The following is a 24,866-nucleotide window of genomic DNA, read 5'->3' as shown; positions in this document are numbered from 1 at the left end:
ATCTCTTCGTTCTCATGTATCTAAATTCCCTCAAGTATCTTCTTTCGTTCTCTAACTCTTCCTGGTGTTTTCCTTATCTTTTCTTCGTTCATTTTCAATTCTTACGGTGGTTCGTTCAAGAGTTCTCTTCCTTCGTTATCATATAGATTCATTCATTCTTTCCAATCCTTTCTAACGGAATAAGTTTGCACTATATCTCTCTTAATCCTTTCTAACGGAATAAGTTGTATGCAATCCGTTGGTGTTCATCAATTTAAATTGGTCAAGGATACACATAACATAATTCTTATTCTTGCTTCATCCAAATGATGGATTCATTCTTCCGGAGTTTGTTCATGATGAGTAAATTCTCGGTTCAAGTGCTTCATACTTTTCCCGGAGTTCCAAGATCTCTCAACTATATCACCATGAAGATTCATCTAAATCATTGTAAGGATTCACCTTGTGTTTTCAACTTCTCTTTCTTTCTATCATCCTTTTATTATTGGAGTTCTTCATGGAGGCTCTACATGATGGTTCATCAAGGATTTAATTCCTTCTCGAAGTGTTCATCAAGATTCTTTTCAGAGGAGCTCAAGTATTCTTCATCTTTCATTTCAAAGTTCAATCCCTTCTCCCTTATCTTTTGAGGTGGTGTTATGTCATTCTTGATAATTTCCCTTCGTGTTTCATGATTCACAAGTTATAAAGAATGAGGTATTTTAAATCCATCAATCTCTTTGTTGGAGTTATCTTGGGTTATATTTCACCTAAAGCTTTCCCTAAGGATTGTTACTATTTATGGTGCTTATAAATGACCCAAGTTCTTCATTTATCCTCCCGATGAAATAAGTTTCTCGTCTCCTTGTTCATATCAATCCAATCTATTTTTTCGTTAGTGGCACAATTTCACCTCAAGTTTTCGATATGTTTTCCATAAGCTCACAACAAGCTTACTGTTTTCATTGTTGGTTTTCCAACAACTACATTCAACCTTTTCTTCGTAAGCATGCTCTTTCAATTATATTTGCGAGAGTTGTCATTCGTCTTCTCCGTTCTTTTTCTTTCAAACCATCTAGTTTTCCATTCATTTGTTCCGGAGGCATGGTGATGTTGCTCTCTTCGTCCATCATCTCGTTTTGCCAAGATCATGCTCTTTCCTTTGCCTATCCATTCAACTGGGGCGTCATGTCCTACATTCAAGTTCTTCCCATTTTGTCAAGTTTTACCTCCCTTCTCAACCGGAGTGCTATCTGTAATCTTTCTTACCCATTGTGCCATTCTTTCAATAGTTTGGAGGCAGTGTGTTGTTGATTTCGTCAAGATCATCCAATCTTTCCAAGTTCATGTTCAATTTCTTTCATTTACAGTCGGAGTGCTGCCCAAATTATATCATTCTTATTCCTTCTCTATCTTGTTTTAACTGGAGTGGTTTCAATATCTATCATGGCACTTAACCTCAAGGTTTTTCGCAATGTTCTTTGTTCCTCTTTTCTAACGGAGTGTTTTCAACTTTGTTCATCTTTGTTGCATTCTTCTTTAAAATTTGTTCAACCTCTCAAGGTTCTTTGGTTTCACCCATTTGTCAAAGAAGCAACTTAGTTTTACCTTTTCTCTTCCTCTTTTGTTTCTCCCCGGTGCCATCCTAGATCTCGGGACGAGATCCTCTTGTAGTGGTGGAGTGTTGTAACGCCCCGGGACCGATGCGCCAGGTGTCTTCCAGTTATTCGCCGACGTTGCCATGTATTTTGCTTGTGTGTTGCATTTTATCATGTCATCATGTGCATTGCATCATCAGGTTTTCAAAACTTGCATCCGTCCGGGTCTCCTCGTTCCTTCCGTTGTTCGTTCTGAGCCTAGACACACTTGCACGCGCCCGCGGCACCTCCGAAATAGTGTTTTATAAGTGGCCAGAAAATGTTCTCGGAATGGGTTGAAAGTTGACATGCGGTATTGTTATGTTGTCAGTAGGTCTCCCGCCAAGTTTCATCGCATTTGGAGTTCATTTGATGCCCCAACGGATAACTATAGTGGCAATATAGCCGGTCTATCGTCGGACGTTTCCGGTCTCCGGAAACGGTTGCCGGGTTCCTTTCCTCCTCTCTCTTCTCAGTCCGCCCACACACTTGACATCGTCCGCCTAACCCTCTTTGCACAGTGCATCGATCCCTCGTGTGCGCGCCCGAAAGTTGTCCCGAACCTGACCGCTCTATCGTCACCGTTGGGTCCGGATCATCCCCAAACATCCCTAAATCATCATCGGTTTCTCGTTGGACTCTCCTAAGCTAATTATTCTCGACTATCCGATTAAAATCGGAGGGACCAAATGCACCTAACCAAATCCACCTGCTATATATACACAAGGTCCAACCCTAAAAATTAGGAACCTTGTACCATCCTCCCAGCCACCGCCAGTCCTCTTTCACCTCGGGATCCATCCCGATCCATCTCCACCCAACCAGTTCGCTACAGGCACCACCTGCCCAAATCCCCTCGCAACCCACCATCCTCCAGTGCCTCTCGTTCGTCCTCCGCTCCCAACCAACGAGTGCCCGAGACCGCCTCCGACCTGTGCCTCCCCTGGATTCCCTCGTCCACCAACCAGAGATGCAGCACCGCCGCCTTGCTCCGCCACCTTGACTCCAGGTCCGACCGTCGCCGAAAGCAACGACCAACAGATGAGCGCCGCCCCTCCTTTGTCTCTTCCCTTTGTCTCCCCTCCATCCCTTCCTCCCTCTTGTGCTCATGTCTCTCTCTCTCCTTGTTCTCTAGACAAGGAGAGCCCCATGGCCGCTGCAAGAGCTTCACGCGACCCCGTCGCAGGCCGACCGAACCATCGGGAACCACCTCTACGAGCAGAGCCGCCAGACTAGCAAGCATGTGCCTCGCGCCTTCTCCTCTCCTTCTATTTCTTTTCCTCCCTCTCTGTATGTTCTCTGAACTTTCCTCGCCATGGCCCTGTAGATCCCCACGACGTCAGAGCTCCCTTGCGCCAGATTCGAGACCCCTCGCCCTGATCTGCCTGTTCTCGACGCTCGCGTCACCATCAGCCACCCATCGTCGGAGTTCCTCGCCGAACCCATGCCCGTTGGCCTCCAACACAAGTCCTACGCCGCCGCTCCTCTGCTTTCTGTCGAACAGAGGACCGCGCCTGCTACTTCCCCTGCCTCGTGTCGAACCGCTCTAGTTGATCACTCCCTTGCGCGTGGCCCAGATCCAGCAGGCCCAGCGCGCTCGGCCAGCCCCGTCGGCCTGCTCCACCGCACCCTCCCGTGGGCCGCTTTCCCTACTAGGCCTCAGCCCAATGTGAGCTGACCCCAGCGCCCATTTTTCCCCTTCCACTGTTGAGCCAGCCAGCAGATTCGGCCCAGTGTAGTATTTTTTTCAGATCTGCGAATTTGTCTATTATTCCAGAGAATGCCAGTTTTGCAGAATAGCCCTTGCACTTCATGCATATAATAACTCATCATCCGTGCATCGGATTAAAATGATATATATATATATATGACTAGAATTTCATCTAGTTTCATAATATGCCACTTTCATGCATGTTTAAAATGTTTAAAATGATTTTTGCTTATAATTTGCCATATTGCCATGCTAAAATAATTTAATTCTTCACTAAATAACCGTAACTCTATTTTAAATAAACTTTATATGTAAATGGGGTAGAAAAATGCCTAGTTTAACATGGTGCATTTGTCTTGCATGTTTAACAACTCTAGAATTGTGTTTAGGGCAGAACAGTACCAAATCCATAATATGCACATGGGGATATTCTGGAATTGTTGTTTGTTGTTCCGGCCTCATTTAAACTTGTCTAGATAGGTTGTTTTCATATGCTTCACCTCTTGGCATGTTAATCAACATTTAATATTGTTGGGTACATAAATGAGATCGAATTAAATAACTTGAATGTGGTGTTCTGTCAATACGCGACGGAGTTGCATATTGAGCTCCACTTAATTTGTAGTATTGTTTGTTGCACTTTGCCATGCCATGCCTCATTAAACCGGACATGCATCATACTTGGTTGTGCATCATGCCATGTTTATGTGATGGTTGTTTACTATGGTGCTTGCTTCTTTCCGGGTTGCTTCAGTTTCGTTCCGGAGTTGTGATGATCTGTTCGACTGCGTCCGTTTGTCTTCTTCATGGACTCGTTCTTCTTCCTTGCGGGATTTCAGGCAAGATGACCATACCCTCGAAATCACTTCTATCTTTGCTTGCTAGTTGATCACTCTATTGCTATGCCGCGCTACCTACCACTAGCTATATCATGCCTCCCATATTGCCATGTCAAGCCTCTAACCCATCTTTCCTAGCAAACCATTGTTTGGCTATGTTACTGCTTTTGCTCAGCCCCTCTTATAGCGTTGCTAGTTGCAAGTGAAGATGAAGCTGGTTCCACATTGGAACATGGATATGTTGGGATATCACAATATCTCTTATTTAATTAATGCATCTATACACTTGGTAAAGGGTGGAAGGCTCGACCTTAGGCCTGGTGTTTTGTTCCACTCTTGCTGCCTAGTTTCTGTCATACCGGTGTTATGTTCCTTGATTTTGCGTTCCTTACGGGGTTGGGTGTTATGGGAACCCCTTGATAGTTCGCTTTGAATAAAACTCCTCCAGCAAGGCCCAACCTTGGTTTTACCATTTGCCTCACCACCACCTATACTTTTCCCTTGGGAGTCGCGCTCTCAAGGGTCATCTTTATTTTAATCCCCCCGGGCCAGTGCTTCTCTAAGTGTTGGTCCGAACCAGAGCCACTTGCAGAGCCACCTCGGGGAAACTTGAGGGCTGGTTTTAGATGTATGTAGTGTTCATCCGGTTTGCCCTGAGAATGAGATATGTGCAGCTCCTATCGGGATGTCGGCGCATCAGGCGATCTTACTGGTCTTGTTTTACCATTGTCGAAATGTCTTGTAACCGGGATTCCGAGACTGATCGTGTCTTCCCGGGAGAATGAATATCCTTCGTTGACCGTGAGAGCTTCTGATGGGCTAAGTTGGGACACCCCTGCAGGGTATAAACTTTCGAGAGTCGTGCCCACGGTTATGTGGCAGATGGGAATTTGTTAATATCCAGTTGTAGAGAACTTGACACTTAATGTAATTGAAATGCATCAACCGCGTGTGTAGCCATGATAGTCTCTTTTCGGCGGAGTCCGGGAAGTGAACACGGTCTTGTGTTATGCTTGAACGTAAGTAGTTTCAGGATCACTTCTTGATCATTTCTAGCTTCACAACCGTTGTGTTGCTTCTCTTCTCGCTCTTATTTGCGTATGTTAGCCACAATATATGCTTAGTGTTTGCTGCAGCTCCACCTCACCACCCTTTCCTGCCCATAAGCTTAAATAGTCTTGATCTCGCGGTTGTGAGATTGCTGAGTCCTCGTGGCTCACAGATACTTCCAAACAGTTGCAGGTGCCGATGATACCAGTGCAGATACTGCAACCGAGCTTAAGTGGGAGCTCGATGAAGATCTTGTTCGTTGTGTTGTTTCGTTTCCTGTTGATCAGTAGTGGAGTCTAGTTGGCACGATCTCGGATCTAGCATCTGGGGGCGTCTTCTTATATTTTGGTTCCGTAGTCGGACCTTTGATTGTATTTTGGGTGATGTATGAATTATTTATGTATTGTGTGAAGTGGCGATTGTAAGCCAACTCTTTATCCCTTTCTTATTCAATACATGGGATGTGTGAAGATTACCCCTCTTGCGACAAGCCTACCATGCGGCTATGCCTCTAAGTCGTTCCCCGACACATGGGAGATATAGCCGCATTGTGGGTGTTATAGTAGCAATGTTGATTCTAATGCTGAAACTTCTAATGTTGTCATCGAGAATATTGCAACAACTACGAATAATATTTCTAACCCCTCTCCCGAGGAATTTATTGCTATCTCTGATGAAAATTGCAGATTAAAGAACTTGCTTGAGACAGGAATGCTAAAGTGCCTCAAAGGGCATCAAACTCCCTGTGATGTACTCAAGAAGTCCATTCCACAAAGAAATCCTCGAAAGGGAGGATTGGGTTTCAAACGAAAACTCAACGTTGATGGACCTTATTGGACTCCCGAGCAATATCCTCAAACGAGCTGGGTTTTTTAAAAGATTAAAACTCTTGAACCTGCAATTCTGTGTGGATATGATACTCCCATTTCTGTTGTTTTTGACTAGTCTCATGACTCAAACTACAAATTCTTCAAACAACAAAATGGTAAGGTTTTTGCTCAGTATGTTGGGACTAATTGCAGGTCCTGTTCACCCAAGAAGCAAATCTTTGTGAAGAAGTGCATCATTGAAAATTTATCTGTCACTACTAACCTGACTATGTAGAGTAATTCTCTCTGGGAAATGCTTATCATTCACAGACTGGCACTAAAACTTCCTCGAATGGATATCGGTCCAACCTTCGACAGAAGGAGTACTTGCATACTGCTTCAAATCATCATAGTAATGTCTCTGGAAACAACTTCATTGTATATTCATATGATTACTCTCGAAAGCACAGGTGAACTACAGATCTCATCGAAGTAATGCCCTGCTCAAATGAAACAAATAAGACCCTCATTGCCGACGCAAGTGTGGGTTGTGAAAATGAACTAACTCTTATTGCAGGAATTGTCTCAGGGGTTCTTCTCACTTTTTCTCAGCCCTGAGATCTATATTGTTGGTGCTTGTTCTTTGTGTTTTCACTCGTATACTTTGTATTCGTTTTGCTATGTTTGTGTTTTGTCTGAAGAACAACTCACTCATAGCTCCGTGGTTTTGTGTTTCCTCTCGATGGCTGAGTGTTTTGCTTCGGTCCATTTTTATCCCTCTACTCTTTCTCATCCAATCTATGTTGTACGTCATAAACATGCAATTCGATCTGATGAAAATTTCAGTCCGACGTCCTTGGTCGCGAAAGAAATTGACATCAAACATTAATCTGTTTTGGTGTTTACACTTATTCAAACCTTTTGGTCCCCCGCTTGGTTTCCTAGTTTCTCGTAGAAAACAATTGCCATGTGCCCATGATCCCCACGATTGTGATTGTGTTCGTTGAATGCGGAATGTCCCATTTCTGAGGGCCGTAGATCTTAGAGAGGTGGTTGTGCTCGCCAGCTATATATATATATATAGTGTTACTATTCATCATCCAGGGTGTAGAATAAGTTATTCTTCACTCGAGGTAATCTTACGATCATTTCATAATTAAATTACGTTTAGAATTCAAATAGTTACATTTCTATAGATTCATTACGTAAAATTTGACATAAGAAAATAAAAATATAGATCATAAGACAAGAAAATTTATAGTTTATGTGTATTTTAGACTATGTTTTTACGTTTCTAATTTTACATAACATAAAATATTTTTTACGACGATTATATATTTTCTTACGGTATCTTTTTACATCGGAAATAAGACAAAACTTACGAAACGTAAAATTACGGTGCATTGATGATAAAATAAAGGAGGGTGAAGAATAATTATTCCTCATCCAGGGTGACGAATAGCGTGACCCTAGTGGCACTATTCTAATTCTGGAATTAGAATAACTATTTGAATCACAGCGTTCTATATAGGGCCCGAAGAGGTGTTCCGGAGGCGAGATCTAAGAGTATCGCCAGACCGGCCCATTAACACGTTCTCGAATGGCCTAAAAATCCACCCCATCATGTGCTCCCCCGTCCTCCTCCTACGCCCCCACCGACAGCCTCCTCCCGTGGCCTCGCCGCCGGCCTCCTCCCGTGGCCCTGTCGCCGGCCTCCTCCCGCGGATGCGCCGCCGGCCTCATTCCGCGCAATCCGCCATGCGCGCAGCCCCCTGTGCCTCCACAAACGCCGTCGCTCATGGCGGCTGTCATCCGCCTCCACCAGCATGTCGACCACCACGCCCCCTCTTCCCACGTGCCTCCGCCATGACCTCTCCTCCCCGATGCTCCCCGCGCGTGGCCGCCAAGTCCTGTCCTCGACGGATCCGGCCAACCACTCGCCGCCGGCCGCGGATCCCGCGCACACGCATCCGGCCGCAGATCATTGCCCCCACCACGGCGTTCCCTCTGCACCACCTCGGGTCATTCCCCTACTACCTCGCCTCCCTCGCGTCGCCCGCAACCTCCGCGCTCGCCGTTCACACCGACCTTCGTATGATGCCGCTACCCACTGCTACCCCGCGCGCTGGCGACCTCTAACCACCATGCGTAGCCATGGCTCACTTCCTGGCAGTAGACGTGCATCTGCCATGGCAGTGCTCTGCACATCCACAGTTGTTGGTAACTATGCGCCCCTACGTGACCTTCATTGGGTGCTAGCCGTGGCCTTCATCGCGTGCATCAGACCACAGGTAAAAATGGAGCGTGAGCGGCTTGTGATGTCCAACTTCGGTGTGTAGCATGGCGCGACCGCACCTCCCCAATATCCTATCCGTGAACTTTTTTTATCTCTAATCGCGACTATGATGTGCTGGACTTGATTCTAAGATTGCGGCTGAATCAGTTGATTTTCTGTTCCTCTTCAACAGATCAGAAGTTCAGGTTGTTCTGGTAGCGCGGGCGAACATGCACCATCCACTCTACTGTGCGTGAGAAGGCAGATGGGTAAGTGGCCTAGGCAGAGATTGAGATGCACTGAACTTCTTTGACTAGGTCATGGTGGAGCAGCCCCTGCTCTAGTTCTATCATCGGCTCGGCATGTTCTTGGTGGAATTGGTCAACAGGAAACAACAGGTTGGCTTGTACGCAGCTAATGATAGTTCAGTTACAGGGTAAACAACAGGTCGGCTTGTACACGGCCTACTAATAGAGTAAAATTGTTGCTGCTGCTGCGTTAAAGATGGCCCCAAATGAAGCACGATCTAGCTGATGTACTACTTGTTCTACTGTACATTGTACCTTTTGTTTGGTGGATGGGCTACTGTTTTGCTAGCTTTGGGCATCGGCTGCTACATCACATGGAGCCATGGAAAAGAAAAATGGATAAGAGAGAGATGATGTGGTGGTTAGAAAATACAAATAGGAGAGGACAAGAGCAACCTTGTGGTGGAAAACACCCAACATTCGCACCTTTAGAAAGATGGACATGAAAAAACAATGCTGACATTTTTCAGACATAGAAAGACTAACGTTTCTTGACTATGATATATATATATATATATATATATATATATATATATATATATATATATATAGGAGCTCTAGAATTTTGGTTTCGAGATGGATCAAAGTTAGGTACACAAATACATGATGCATCCAGAAAATAACTTTCTTTTGCATCCATTTTGTTCGAAAAAAGTGAACACCAGAAGTTCAAATATTAAATGCGAGGCAGAAAAAAGTTAAAAAGATCTAGTGGTCAAAATAAAATAAAACATACGAAGTAGAAAAACTTAATAAGAAAATACAAAACTTGGAAAGAAAAATAAGCGAACAGTTCTATGTTAAAAATTGAAAAGTCACGAAACCCCCGAGGGTTCACCCAATAAATTGGATCGATGTTTATTTAAGAAGTAATGGATTTCCTCTATTTCTAAAAAAACCTAGAATTTCAATGTTTATTACAAATCCAAGAAAGCCAAACTTAAAAACAAAGTAGTTCAAAAAGTTTATAAAAAAGGGTTTTCCCTATTTCTAAAAAAACTTAGAAGTTCAAATTTAAATAATGAAGAAGGTAAAAAAACTAGATGTTCAAATTTAAAAAGCTAAGAGGTTAGATGTTTATTACAAAACTCGGATTTCTCCAATTACCAAAAGGTTCAAACTAAAAAGAGAGAAGTTTGATGTTCATATACGAAGAAAAAAAGCATCATGTAGAAAATGTTTACTCTCGATGTTCAAATTTAATATAATAGAGAGTTCGAAGAAACTGTTATGTGTGTACAAAGAAAAACATTTTGATGTTTGTAACAAAAACCTAGAAGTTCAATTTGAAATAACTGAGATGGTCAAAAAACCTAGAAGTTCAAATATAAAAACCTAGATTTTTTTCCTTATATAAAACCATACTTTTTCTAAGAAGAACAAAGTAAAATAAGTGAGAAGCTCGAAGGTTAAAAAAAACTTAGATGTTTTTTGGTTACTAAATAATAAAATGAAGAAGTTCAACTTAAAAGGGAAAAACTAAAAAAAGTTCTAAACAAATTTTCTCACTTTTAAAAAACTAGAAGTTCAAACAAAATAATGAAGTTGTTCAATATTTATTAAAAAATCTAGGATTTTACCTTCTTTAACAAAATTCAGATATACGTTGTTATTAAAGAATCGACCATGAAGATCACTAAAAAATAGTCAAATTCATGTATATTTAAAAAATCAAAAACAAAACTTCACTCAAAAAAGTGAAGTTCAAATTAAAACAACACATAAATTCAAAGTATATTAAAACCTAGGATGTAGAAGCTCAAAAAACAAAAAAAACAAAAACAATGTCATTTTCGGTGCCAACACTAAAGATTAAAACCAAGAAGTTCAATTTAAAAAACGGAGTAGTTCAATGTATATAAAAAACTCATGTTTTCTTGTTACTAGAGAATAAAACCAAGAAGTTTAATTGGAAAAAGCGGAGCAGTTTGATATTTATTTGAAAAATCAGATTTTTCTAGTTACTAAAGAGTAAAACCAATAAGTTCAATTTCAATAACGAAGAAGTTCGATATTTCTAAAAAACCTCCTATTTTCACATTTCTAAAGAACACACAAAAGAAGTTTAAAAATAAAAAAGTCAGATCGATTCGATGTCTATAAAAAACTCAGATATTTTCACATAACTGAGATAAGTTCAAATTGATAACTGCGAGAAGTTCATGTACTACACGGTGTGCATTTGCATGTAAAAATATGAAAAAAAACAAAGGCTAAATTTTTTGTTGCTAGAAGTTCAAGTTCTCAGCTCAAGGAAGTTAAAAAATTCTTATGAGAGAGGTTGAACAAAAATACGTGACAGAAGTTCAAGGTGAAAACAACGAGAAGTTCAATACTACAAGGAATGCATTTCAGATAGTAATATCAGAATAGAAAACAAAAAGGTTAAAAGGTTTGTTGCAAGAAGTTCACGTGCTCCTCCCCGTGAAGTTCAAGGTCTCTAGTGCGAGACGTGTGACCTTCAATTATATATAAAAAGAGGCAAAAATGACGTTGTTTTTGCCATTTTGAAACTGCTCTCGAATGTTCAAAATTTGTAACGTGTGTCTACATGAAAAAGATGCTCCTGTTCATAAGCTTTCCAATGGTATATTATATGCTATATTCCGATGAATGGTTTAAAAGTTTTATGTATTCCGTTAAAACACATTTTTACGCATTCAAAAAAATGTTTTGAACCATCGCGAGTATGAAAAACTGAACAACACGAAAAAGTTGTGTGTTTGCAACAGATTTCCATCGATATATCATTTGCTCAATTTCGGTAAGTGGTTTGGGAGTTACAGGCAAAAATATCACGTTAGAAACAGAGTGAAGTTCAAACGGATGTGCCCGAGAAGTTCAACTACTTCACACAGTGCATTTCCATTCGCGATGAAGTCAGAAATTATGATCTCATCATTTCCGAATTTACTTCAAAACGGCAGGAATATCATTTGTGTAAGTTCAAGCCCTCGTCGCAAAAATTTTAAAAAAATTATTGTGAGAGAGGTTTGTACAAAAGGAATATAGCGGTCAAGTTGCTCCATTAGACCCGAAGCTTTCTTCTTATCCCTTTTGGCATTTATGTAACACTGACGAATGAATGAGAAAATTACAAATGAAAATACGTCACAAAAGTTCAACGTGAAAACAACAGGAAGTTCAACTACTGCACTGAATGAATTTCAGCTGAATAACTTTTAAAACCGTCACCATTATGAAAAAATGATCAACATGGGAAAGTTGCGTGCTTGCAGCAGCTTTCCACCGGTATATCACTTGCTCAATTCCGGTGAGTATTCTAGTCAGTGGATGGAGAGCTACGGGCAAAAAAACACGTGAAAAACAGAGTGAATTTCAAGTAGACATGCCGAGAAGTTCAAGTTCTTCATGGGATGCATTTTTGAAGAATATGTTTCGCGATAATGGCAGAACGAATCATCCTTCCGTTTCTGAAATTACATGAAAACCACCAGGAATCAGAGAAAACCATCAACATGAAACAGTTTCGCATTTTCCGTAGCTTTTCAACGGTATATTATTTGCCCCATTCCGACAAATTTGTAGAAATTACGGCGAAAATACGTTTTTAGCCATTTTCAAAACTGACTTAAAACCATAAAGAATTGGGAGAAACAATATATAACAAAAAGTTTCGCATTTGTTCAAGGTTTTTCAACGCCATATCATTTGTTGTGTTCGGATGCACGGTTAAAAAATTAGCTCGAAAATATGAACTCGGTGAAACATGTACCATTTTCTAAATTACTTTTAATACTTTTAAACCGTTCAAATTATAAAAAACTTTCAACATGAAAAAGTAGCGCATTTTCATAAGCTTTCGAATGCGATATCATTTGCCTCAATTGGATTAGCTGTTTAGAAATTGCATCGAAAATACAAAGTCGGTTGTTCGGTTTTGTCAGGACCCCGATTCTAAGTCACACCGACCTAGCCTGTAACACCTCATATCACTTTGCGGCCTCACGCACGGTATCCCCACGGGTGTCGCCTTACTATGGCCTGGGACTGTTTGCGTCTTTTGGCTCACGTATATGACAGTGTCGCTAGCATCCATATGACAAAGAACCCGGGCTGACATGGCTAGTCGTGAACCAAAAGTGGCACTAACTTATAGGAACAGGCATACATGACCGAGCAATGAACGTGTCGATCAACATCAAGTGAATCCAAAGTCGTAGCAAGCTACAAGGACTTAAAGGATCACCGCGTGACATTTCCCTGAAGGGACAGACACAGGAGCGAAGAAGGACACATGCCGGCCAGCCTAAGTGTTCCGGAGCAGTAGCAACTGGGCTAGCAGGACTCCGGTAATCCAGGCTGTAGCAGGCTACCATGGCTCAGTGGTAGCACTAGGAGACATTTCCCGGTAAGAGAGGCTACCAAGGATAAACAACTAGATAGTCAGATCCCACACATACCAAGCATTTCAATAACATACACACAATATGCTCGAAATGTACACATACAACATGGCATCACAACATGACTCTACAACTCAAGTATTTTATTCATTAGGCTCCGAGGAGCGAGATATTACAAACATGGGTCTCATGACCCAACATTCAGAGCATACAAGTCAAAGCACATACGGAAGCTTAACATGTCTAAGTACAAACATCTACAAATGAAAAAGGCTGAGAAGCCTGACTATCTACCAGATCCTGCCGAGGGCACAAGATCGTAGCTGAGGTGTCAAGCTAAACGTCAAAGTCCACACGGAACTACTAGCGAGACTGACGTCTCTTTGCAAAACATAAAATAAGCAAATGTGAGTACAAATGTACCCAGCAAGACTTACATCAGAACTAGCTACATATGCATCGGTATCAACAAAGGGGTGGTGGAGTTTAACTGCAGCAAGCCAGCTTTGACTCAGTGGCTAACCTGAACTACTACTGCAAATAACTCTTTGAGGTGGCGCACACGAGTCCACATATTCACCATATCAATACACCACTATGGATCTGCTCCCGTCTCCCTACGAGAACGCCATCCATAGCACTCACGCTTATCTTGCGGATTTTAGAGTATGCACTTTCACTTGTCTATGAATGATGCAAGGGGTCCAAGTTTCCATATCCGAGGAATCCGACTATTTGAATAGATAATGATAACCCTGCAGGGGTGTACTTCTTCACACACGCTCTCGCCACTTACCACCATGTACACGTCATGTACCTCGGCAACCTTCAAGCGGAAGCCTGGCGAGGGAGTCGGCCACGACCTAACTAACCACACAAGTCTCTCGTCCAGGTTTATCGCCTATTCAGGTTCCATCCGCAAGGAGATCCGGTCGGGGTGTCACTCACGGCCCCAAACGATGTGTGCGGGGTTCCCAAGCCCACCATCCGGGTGTCACTTGGTACACCGTGCCACCGTGCCTAGTCTGTCCCAAGCCCACCTGTACCGGGTGCCACTTGGTAGACTACTAACACTACCTACAAACACCAGAAACTAGTTGCAACTCCTGGACAGAGATCGAGTCGATTAATAAGACGAGAGGGGCCGAGTTACCGGAACCCAATCTGTGGTAGTAAATGTTCATGGATCACAAACACAGAACTCAGTTCCTGAGAACGGCTACAATGAGACAACCCACCATGTACTCCTACATGGCCTCTCACCGCTGCCTTTACCAAATTGTGTTCACACACTTAGTTCTCAACGGTAGGACATGTTCACCACGTTCCAATTCATTCCCGATGAATCAGACCTGACTCAACTCTAAGCAGTAGCAGGCATGACAACTAGCATGAATGAGTAGGCACATCAGGGCTGAAACAATTCCTACTCATGCTAGTGGGTTTCATCTATTTACTGTGGTAATGACAGGTCATGCAGAGGAAAGGGGTTCAACTACCGCAGCATGTAACAGTTGAATCATTGTTGTCCTAATGCAGTAAAAGACAGCAGGAGCGAGAGAGTGGGATTGTATCGGAATGAACAAGGGGGTTTTGCTTGCGTGGCACTTCTGAAGATAGCATTGAGTCTTGTTGGGGAACGTAGCAGAAATTCAAAATTTTCTACGCATCACCAAGATCAATCTATGGAGTAATCTAGCAACGAGGGGAAGGAGAGTGCATCTACATACCCTTGTAGATCGCTAAGCGGAAGCGTTTAAGTGAACGGGGTTGATGGAGTCGTACTCGTCGTGATTCAAATCACCGATGATCCTAGTGCCGAACGGACGGCACCTCCGTGTTCAACACACGTACAGCCCGGTGACGTCTCCTACGCCTTGATCCAGCAAGGGGAGAAGGAGAGGTTGGGGAAGACTCCATCCAGCAGCAGCAAGACGACATGGTGGTGGTAGAGGAGCGTGGTACTCCAGCAGGGCTTTGCCAAGCACCGCAAGAAACGAGGAGGGAGAGGGGTAGGGCTACGCCAAGAAGGAGATTCAATCGTGTCTATGGCAGCCCAAAACCTCAAGTATATATAGGGGGAGGGGAGGGGCTGCGCCCCCACCTAGGTTTCCACCCCTAGGGGTGGCGGCCAGCCCTAGATCCCATCTAGGCGGGGCGGCCAAGGGGGAAGAGAGGGGGGCGCACCACTAGGTGGGCCTTAGGCCCATCTGAGCCTAGGGTTTGCCCCCTTCCACTCTCCCTTGCGCCTTGGGCCTTGGTGGGGGGGCGCACCAGCCCACCAGGGGCTGGTCCCCTCCCACACTTGGCCCATGCAGCCCTCCGGGGCTGGTGGCCCCACATGGTGGACCATTGGGACCCTCCCGGTGGTCCAGGTACATTACCGATAAAACCCGAAACTTTTCCGGCGACCAAAACAGGACTTCCCATATATAAATCTTTACCTCCAGACCATTCCGGAACTCCTCGAGACGTCCGGATCTCATCCGGGACTCCGAACAACATTCGGTCACCACGTATATCTATTCCCTATAACCCTAGCGTCATCGAACCTTAAGTGTGTAGACCCTATGGGTTCGGGAACCATGCAGACATGACCGAGATAAATCTCCGGTCAATAACCAACAGCAGGATCTGGATACCCATGTTGGCTCCCACATGTTCCACGATGATCTCATCGGATGAACCACGATGTCGCGGATTCAATCAATCCCGTATACAATTCCCTTTGTCTATCTGTACGATACTTGCCCGAGATTCGATCGTCGGTATCCCGATACCTTGTTCAATCTCGTTACCGGCAAGTCTCTTTACTCGTTCTGTAACACATCATCCCGTGATCAACTCCTTGATCACATTGTGCACATTATGATGATGTCCTACCGAGTGGGCCCAGAGATACCTCTCCGTTTACACGGAGTGACAAATCCCAGTCTCGATTCATGCCAACCCAACAGACAGTTTCAGAGATACCTGTAGTGTACCTTTATAGCCACCCAGTTACGTTGTGACGTTTGGCACACCCAAAGCACTCCTACAGTATCCGAGAGTTGCACAATCTCATGGTCTAAGGAAATGATACTTGACATTAGAAAAGCTTTAGCATACAAACTACACGATCTTTGTGCTAGGCTTAGGATTGGGTCTTGTCCATCACATCATTCTCCTAATGATGTGATCCCATTATCAACGACATCCAATGCCCATGGTCAGGAAACCGTAACCATCTATTGATCAACGAGCTAGTCAACTAGAGGCTTACTAGGGACATGGTGTTGTCTATGTATCCACACATGCATCTGAGTTTCCTATCAATACAATTCTAGCATGGATAATAAACGATTATCATGAACAAGGAAATATAATAATAACCAATTTATTATTGCCTCTAGGGCATATTTCCAACAGTCTCCCACTTGCACTAGAGTCAATAATCTAGTTCACATCGCCATGTGATCAACACTCACAGGTCACATCGCCATGTGACCAACATCCAAGAGTCTACTAGACTCAATGATCTAGTTCACATCACTATGTGATAAACACTCAAAGAGTTTTGGGTTTGATCATGTTATGCTGTGAGAGAGGTTGTAGTCAACGGGTCTTGCCATATTCAGATCCCTATGTATTTCGCAAAACTTTATATCGTAGATGCTGCTACCACGTTCCACTTGGAGCTATTCCAAATTACTGCTTCATTATACGTATCCGATATCTCTACTCAGAGCTATCTGGATAGGTGTTAAGCTTGCATCGACGTAACTCTTTACGTCGAACTCTTTATCACCTCCATAACCGAGAAACATTTCCTTATTCCTCTAAGGATAATTTTGACCGCTATCTGGTGATCCAGTCCTAGATCACCTTTGTACCTTCTTGCCAGACATGTGGCAAGGCACACATCAGCTGCGGTACTTCAGCATGGCATACCATATAGAGCCTATGACAAAAGCATAGGGGACGACCTTCGTCCTTTCTCTTTCTTATGCCGTGGTCAAGCTTTGAGTCTTACTCAACTTCACACCTTACAACTCAGGTAAGAACCCCTTATTTAACTGGTCTATTTTGAACTCTTTCAAAAACATGTCAAGGTGTGCGTTCTTTGAAAGTATCATCAGGCGTCTTAATCTATTTCTATAGATCTTGATGCCCAATATGTAAGCAGCTTTATCCAGGTCTTCCTTTGAAAATCACTCTTCGAACAACCGTTTATGCTTTCCAGAAATTCTACATTATTTCAGATCAACAATATGTCATCCACATATACTTATCAGAAATATTGTAGTGCTCCCACTCACTTTCTTGCAAATACAAGTTTCTAGCAAACATTGTATAAACCTAAAAGCTTTGATCACTCCATCAAAACATATATTCCGACTCCGAGATGCTTGCTCTAATCCATAGAAGGATCGCTGGAGCCAGCATACCTTTTAGCATCCTTAGGGTCAACAAAACCTTTTATTGTATCACATAGAACTTTTCTTACGAAAACTGGTAAGAAAACTTGTTTTGACATCCATCTGTAAGATTTCATAATCGAAAAATACAGCTAATGCTATCATGATTCCGACGGACTTAAGCATCGCTACGGGTGAGAAATTCTCATCATAGTCAACTCCTTGAACTTGTGAAAAGACTGTTTCCCACAAGTCAAGCTTCATAGATGGTAACATTACCGCCCACGTCTGTCTTCTTCTTAAAGATCCATTTATCTCAATGGCTTGCCGATCATCGGGCAAGTCCACCAAAGTCCATACTTTGTTTTGACATGTGGATCCTATCTCGGATTTCATGGCTTCTAACCATTTGTCGGAATACGGGCCCACCATCACTTCTCCATAGCTCGTAGGTTCATTGTTGTCTAACAACATGATATCTAAGACAGGATTACCGTACCACTTAGGAGTAGTACATATCCTTGTCGACCTACGAGGTTCGATAGCAACTTGATCCGAAGCTTCATGATCACTATCATTAACTTCCTATTCAACAGACGTAGGCGCCATAGAAAACATCTTTCTGTGTTGCGTCACTCTCTAGTTGAAGTGAAGGTTCGACAACCTCATCAAGTTCTATCTTCCTCCCACTCAATTCTTTCGAGAGAAACTCCTTCTCGAGAAAGGACCCGTTCTTAATGACAAACAATTTGCCCTCGGATCTGAGATAGAAGGTATACCCTACTGTCACCTTTGGGTATCCTATGAAGATGTGTTTGTCCGCTTTGGGTTCTAGCTTCTCCGGCTGAAGCCTTAAGCATCGCATCCCCAAACGTTAGGAAACGACAACTTTGGTTTCTTGCCAAACCAATGTTCTTATGACGTCGTCTCAACGGACTTAGATGGTGTCCTATCTAAAGTGAATGCAGTTGTCTCTAACGCATAACCTCAAAATGAAAAAGGTAGATTGATAAGAGACATCATAGATCGCACCATATCTCATAAGGTTCGATTACGATGTCCGGACACACCATAACACAGTGGTGTTCCAGGTGGCTTCAACTGTGAAACAATTCCACAATGTCTTAAGTGGTTGCCAAACTCATAACTCAGAAAATCCCCTTTTGATCAGATCGTAGGAACATGATCTTATTGTTATGATGATTCTTAACTTCACTCTGAAATCGCTTGAACTTTTCAAACGTTTCAGACTTGTGCTTCATTAAGTAGATATACCTATATCTACCCAAATCATCAGTGAAGATGAGAAAATAGCGATATCCACCGCACGCTTCAATTCTCATTGGATCACACGCATCAGCATGCATGATTTCCAAAAAGTCACTTGCCCGTTTCATTGTACCTGAAAACGGGGTCTTAGTCATCCTGCCCATGAGGCATGGCTCGCATGTGTCAAGCGATTCAAAATCAAGTGACTCCAAACATCCATCGACATGGAGTTTCTTCATGCATCTTACGCCAATATGACCTAAGCGGCAGTGCCACGAGAAAGTGGTACTATCATTATTAACTCTACATCTTTTGGCGTGAACATGCGTATTACCACGACCGAGATTCAATGAACCATTCACATAGGGTGCATGACCATGAAAGGTATCATTCATGTAAACAGAATAACCATTATTCTCTAACTTAAATGAATGACCGTATTTCAATGAACATGATCTAATCATATTCATGCTCAACGTGGACACCTGATAACATTTATCTAGGTTCAATACTAATCCCGAAGGCAGATGGAGCGTGCGATGGTGATCTTATCAACTTTGGAAATACTTCCAACACACATCGTCACCTCGCCCTTTAGCCAGTGTCCGTTTATTCCGTAGCTTTTGCTTCAAGTCACCAATAATAGTAACTGAACCGGTATCCAATACCCAGGTGCTACCAGGAGTACTAGCGAGGTACACATTAATAACACGTATATACTTTGTTGAAGTTGCCAGCCTTCTTATCTACCATGCATTTGGGGTAATTCCGCTACCAGTGATCGTTCCCCTTACAATAGAAGCACTTAGTCTCGGGTTTGGGTTTCAACCTTGGGTTCCTTCACTGGAGCGGCAACTGGTTTGCCATCCATGAAGTTTCCCTTCTAGCCCTTGCCCTTCTTGAAACCAGTGGTCTTGTTAAACCATCAACACTTGATGCTCCTTCTTAATTTCTACCTTTTGCGGTCTTAAGCACCGTGAACAGCTCCGGGATCAATTCCACCCCTTTCATGTCATAGTTCATCATGAAGATCTAGTAGCTTAGTGATAGTGTCTAGAGAACTCTATCAATCACTATCTTATCTGGAAGTTTAACTCCCACTTGATTTAAGTGATTGTAGCACCCAGACATTCTGAGCACATGCTCACTAGCTGAGCTATTCTCCTCCATCTTGTTGGCAAAAGAACTTGTCAGAGGTCTCATACCTCTCAACACGGGCATGAGCCTGAAATCCCAATTTCAGCTCTTGGAACATCTCATATGTTCTATGGCGTTCAAAACGTCATTGGAATCCCGATTCTAAGCCGTAAAGTTTGGTGCACTAAACTATCAAGTAGTCATCAGGATGTGTCTGTCAGGTGTTCACAACATCCACAGACGACGTTGTAGGGGTTTGCACATCAAGCGGTGCATCAAAGACGTAAGCCTTCTGTGTAGCAGTGAGGACACTCCTCAGACTACGGACCCAGTCCGCATCATTGCTTACAATATCTTTCAACTTGGTATTTCTCTAGGAACGTATTGAAACAGGGAGCTACAACGTGAGCTATCTATCTACAACATAATTGCAAATACAATTTAGACTACGTTCATGATAATTAAGTTCATCTAATGAACTCCCACTCAGATAGACATCCCTCTAGTCATCTAAGTGAAACATGATCCGAGTCAACTAGGCCGTGTCCGATCATCACGTGAGACGGACTAGTCAACATCGGTGAACATCTTCATGTTGATCGTATCTTCTATACGACTCATGCTCGACCTTTCGGTCTTCCGTGTTCCGAGGCCATGTCTGTACATGCTAGGCTCGTCAAGTCAACCTAAGTGTTTCGCATGTGTCCCGAGGCCATGTCTGTACATGCTAGGCTCGTTAACACCCGTTGTATTCGAACGTTAGAATCTATCACACCCGATCATCACGTGGTGCTTCGAAACAACGAACCTTCGCAACGGTGCACAGTTAGGGGGAACACCTTCCTTGAAATTTTAGTGAGGGATCATCTTATTTAAGCTACCGTCGTTCTAAGCAAATAAGATGTAAAACATGACAAACATCACATGCAATCAAATAGTGACATGATATGGCCAATATCATTTTGCTCCTTTTGATCTCCATCTTCGGGGCTCCATGATCATCGTTGTCACCGGCATGACACCATGATGTCCATCATCATGATCTCCATCATCATGTCTTCTTGAAGTTGTCTCGTCATCTATTACTTCTACTACTATGGCTAACGCTTTAGCAATAAAGTAAAGTAATTACATGACGTTTATGTTGACACGCAGGTCATAAATAAATTAAGACAACTCCTATGGCTCCTGCCGGTTGTCATACTCATCGACATGCAAGTCGTGATTCCTATTACAAGAACATGATCAATCTCATACATCACATATATCATTCATCACATCCTTTTGGCCATATCACATCACAAGGCATATGCTGCAAAAACAAGTTAGACATCCTCTAATTGTTGTTGCAAGTTTTTTACGTGGCTGCTATAGGTTTCTAGCAAGAACGTGTCTTACCTACGCGAAAACCACAACGTGATATGCCAATTTCTATTTACCCTTCATAAGGACCCTTTTCATCGAATCCGATCCGACTAAAGTGGGAGAGATAGACACCCGCTAGCCACCTTATGCAACTAGTGCATGTCAGTCGGTGGAACCAGTCTCACGTAAGAGTACGTGTAAGGTCGGTCCGGGCCGCTTCATCCCACGATGCCGCCGAATCAAGATAAGACTAGTAACGTCAAGCAAATTGAAAAAATCGATGCCCACAACAACTTGTGTTCTACTCGTGCATAGAAACTACGCATAGACCTAGCTCATGATGCCACTATTGGGGAACGTAGCAGAAATTCAAAATTTTCTACGCATCACCAAGATCAATCTATGGAGTAATCTAGCAACGAGGGGAAGGAGAGTGCATCTACATACCCTTGTAGATCGCTAAGCGGAAGCGTTCAAGTGAATGGGGTTGATGGAGTCGTACTCGTCGTGATTCAAATCACCGATGATCCTAGTGCTGAATGGATGGCACCTCCGTGTTCAACACACGTACTGCCCGGTGACGTCTCCTACGCCTTGATCCAGCAAGGGGAGAAGGAGAGGTTGGGGAAGACTCCATCTAGCAGCAGCACGACGGCGTGGTGGTGGTAGAGGAGCGTGGTACTCCAGCAGGGCTTCGCCAAGCACCGCAAGAAATGAGGAGGGAGAGGGGTAGGGCTGCGCTGAGAAGGAGATTCAATCGTGTCTATGGAAGCCCAAAACCTCAAGTATATATAGGGGGAGGGGAGGGGCTGCGCCCCCACCTAGGTTTCCACCCCTAGGGGTGGCGGCCAGCCCTAGATCCCATCTAGGGGGGCGGCCAAGGGGGGAGAGAGGGGGGCGCACCACTAGGTGGGCCTTAGGCCCATCTGAGCCTAGGGTTTGCCCCCTTCCACTCTCCCTTGCGCGTTGGGCCTTGGTGGGGGGGGGGGGCGCACCAGCCCACTAGGGGCTGGTCCCCTCCCACACTTGGCCCATGCAGCCCTCCGGGGCTGGTGGCCCCACTTGGTGGACCACCGGGACCCTCCTGGTGGTCCCGTTACATTACCGATAAAACCCGAAACTTTTCCGGCGACCAAAACAGGACTTCCCATATATAAATCTTTACCTCCGGACCATTCCGGAACTCCTCGTGACGTCCAGGATCTCATCCGGGACTCCGAACAACATTCAGTAACCACGTATATCTATTCCCTATAACCCTAGCGTCATCGAACCTTAAGTGTGTAGACCCAACGGGTTCGGGAACCATGCAGACATGACCGAGATAAATCTTCGGTCAATAACCAATAGCAGGATCTGGATACCCATGTTGGCTCCCACATGTTCCACGATGATCTCATCGGATGAACCACGATGTCGCGGATTCAATCAATCCCATATACAATTCCTTTTGTCTATCGGTACGATACTTGCCCGAGATTCGATCGTCGGTATCCCGATACCTTGTTCAATCTCGTTACCGGCAAGTCTCTTTACTCGTTCTGTAACACATCATCCCGTGATCAACTCCTTGATCACATTGTGCACAGTATGATGATGTCCTACTGAGTGGGCCCAGAGATACCTCTTCGTTTACACGGAGTGACAAATCCCAGTCGTGCCAACCCAACAGACACTTTCGGAGATACCTGTAGTGTACCTTTATAGGCACCCAGTTACGTTGTGACGTTTGGCACACCCAAAGCACTCCTACGGTATCCGGGAGTTGCACAATCTCATGGTCTAAGGAAATGATACTTGACATTAGAAAAGCTTTAGCATACGAACTACATGATCTTTGTGCTAGGCTTAGGATTGGGTCTTGTCCATCACATCATTCTCCTAATGATGTGATCCCGTTATCAACGACATCCAATGCCCATGGTCAGGAAACCGTAACCATCTATTGATCAACGAGCTAGTCAACTAGAGGCTTACTAGGGACATGGTGTTGTCTATGTATCCACACATGTATCTGAGTTTCCTATCAATACAATTCTAGCATGGATAAGAAACGATTATCATGAACAAGGAAATATAATAATTTCCAACATTCATCAGTGTCAACGATCACAACGTCGGAACAATGTCTACCGAGGGGGAACAACACCGGCAAACACGATCAATGCAATGCATAATATGATGCATGATTCTGACATGGCAATATGCTGTGGTTTGAGCTAATGTAGCTTAGAATAGAAGGGTTTGAGCTTATTTGAACCAAAGATTCAAATTCAAACTCAAACTAAGAATTTATAAAGTGCATCATCATGTTTTGATATGAACATCAAGGTTAAGTTGTTTAAACATGCATGAAACCAATACAGATGGATAGATTGGATTTTTTCTGAACATTTTTCATATATAACTTATTTCATTTTGAGTTATGGTTGAAATTCTATGAATTTTAGAAGTTTTGGACATTTTCTAAAATAACAATCATTTAAGATTTATTTAAATTCCAGAAAAGGATTACTACGTCAGCATTATGTCATGTTGACCTCAGCAGGTCAACAGGCGCCTCCAGGTCAAACCTGACGTGTGGGGTCGACATGTCAGTGACACAGTTAACTAACAGGGTTAATTAAAATTAAACTAAACCTAATCTATTTTAGTTAAGGCCTGGGCCCACATGTCAGAGGCTAACCTATCTAACTAAGTTAATTAATGCTAATTAATCTATCGCTTAATTAAGCAGGGGCCTGGTCCACACGTCAGTGGGTCAGGGGGAACTCAAACCCCGGTCAAACGGGGTCAAACCTGTCGGACCTGGTCCACGGCTCGTCGCCGGCGATGAAAGAGATGACGGTGAGGCTCGGGAATACTCTATAGGGCACCGTTTTACTCGTGGTTTGCGGCTACGGCTAGCTGGCAATGCGGCGCATCTAATGGAGCGAGCGGGAGGAGATGGGGTGGCCTGAGCCAAAGGCGGCGAGCTCTTTTTCGGCCGCCGGAGTTCGGGCGTCGGTGGTTTTGCTGCTGCGGCGTGCTAGCGGGCGAGCGGATGCACTAGCGAGGATCTACGGGGTGCGGGGAGAGGTTTGGACTTGTCGGGGCGACCATTTGGTCACCGGAGCTGCGTCGGCGACGAGCTCAGGCGGCGATGGTTACAGTCATCGGCGAGGCAGCGGCTACGACATGCAAGCGAGGGGAAGGAAAGGGGGTTTCGGACCGTGGCCTCACAGAGATTGCAGTGATGCAGGCGACGAGCTCGGAGGAGGCCCGGAGTGAGCGGGGCGGCAGAGGCGATCTCGTCGTCAGGAGGTCGAAGACGAGCTCGTTAAAGACGTTTCTTGGGCCTCCGGCGGGGCGTGGCTCGGTGAGGCGGTCGAGGAAGAAGTGGCGGAGCTTCTGGGCGCGTCGATGAGGCGTGGGGTGGCCGGTGGCCGCGGTAGAGCATGGCGGCAACCTCTGGTGCGCTCGGGAAGAGAGGGGGAGGGAGCCAGAGGAGGGGAGGAGCTGCAGGTGAGAGAGAGAGGTCAGGGGGCGCGTGGCATCGTCTGGAGTAGTCCAGGGCATCGGCAGAAGCAGGAGGTGACCAAGCGCGTGGGCGCGCGCAGCGGCCACACGCCCTCGTGCCCACTGGCACGAGGGAGAAGACGACAGGCGGGGAGTTGGGCTGGGCCAGCCAGCTGGGCCGCCAGCTGGGCTGCCTGAAAGGCTAGGTAACTCTCTCTCTCTCTC

At 44.2% G+C, this 24,866-nt stretch overlaps 1 protein-coding gene across 1 annotated transcript; it reads left to right on the top strand.

The window, feature by feature from the left end:
• Positions 1-7,599: 7,599 nt before the first annotated feature.
• LOC125553862 lies at positions 7,600-9,070 on the top strand. Its single transcript, XM_048717526.1, has 2 exons — positions 7,600-8,316; positions 8,494-9,070. Exons 1-2 carry the CDS (start codon positions 7,852-7,854, stop codon positions 8,611-8,613), a joined length of 585 nt encoding a protein of 194 aa, XP_048573483.1. The 5' UTR covers positions 7,600-7,851; the 3' UTR covers positions 8,614-9,070.
• The last annotated feature ends 15,796 nt before the right edge of the window (positions 9,071-24,866 follow it).

Source organism: Triticum urartu, chromosome 4 (genome assembly GCF_003073215.2).
Source record: "Triticum urartu cultivar G1812 chromosome 4, Tu2.1, whole genome shotgun sequence".
In the NCBI taxonomy this organism is placed as follows: domain Eukaryota; kingdom Viridiplantae; phylum Streptophyta; class Magnoliopsida; order Poales; family Poaceae; genus Triticum; species Triticum urartu.
This window is presented reverse-complemented; position numbering and strand designations above follow the sequence as displayed.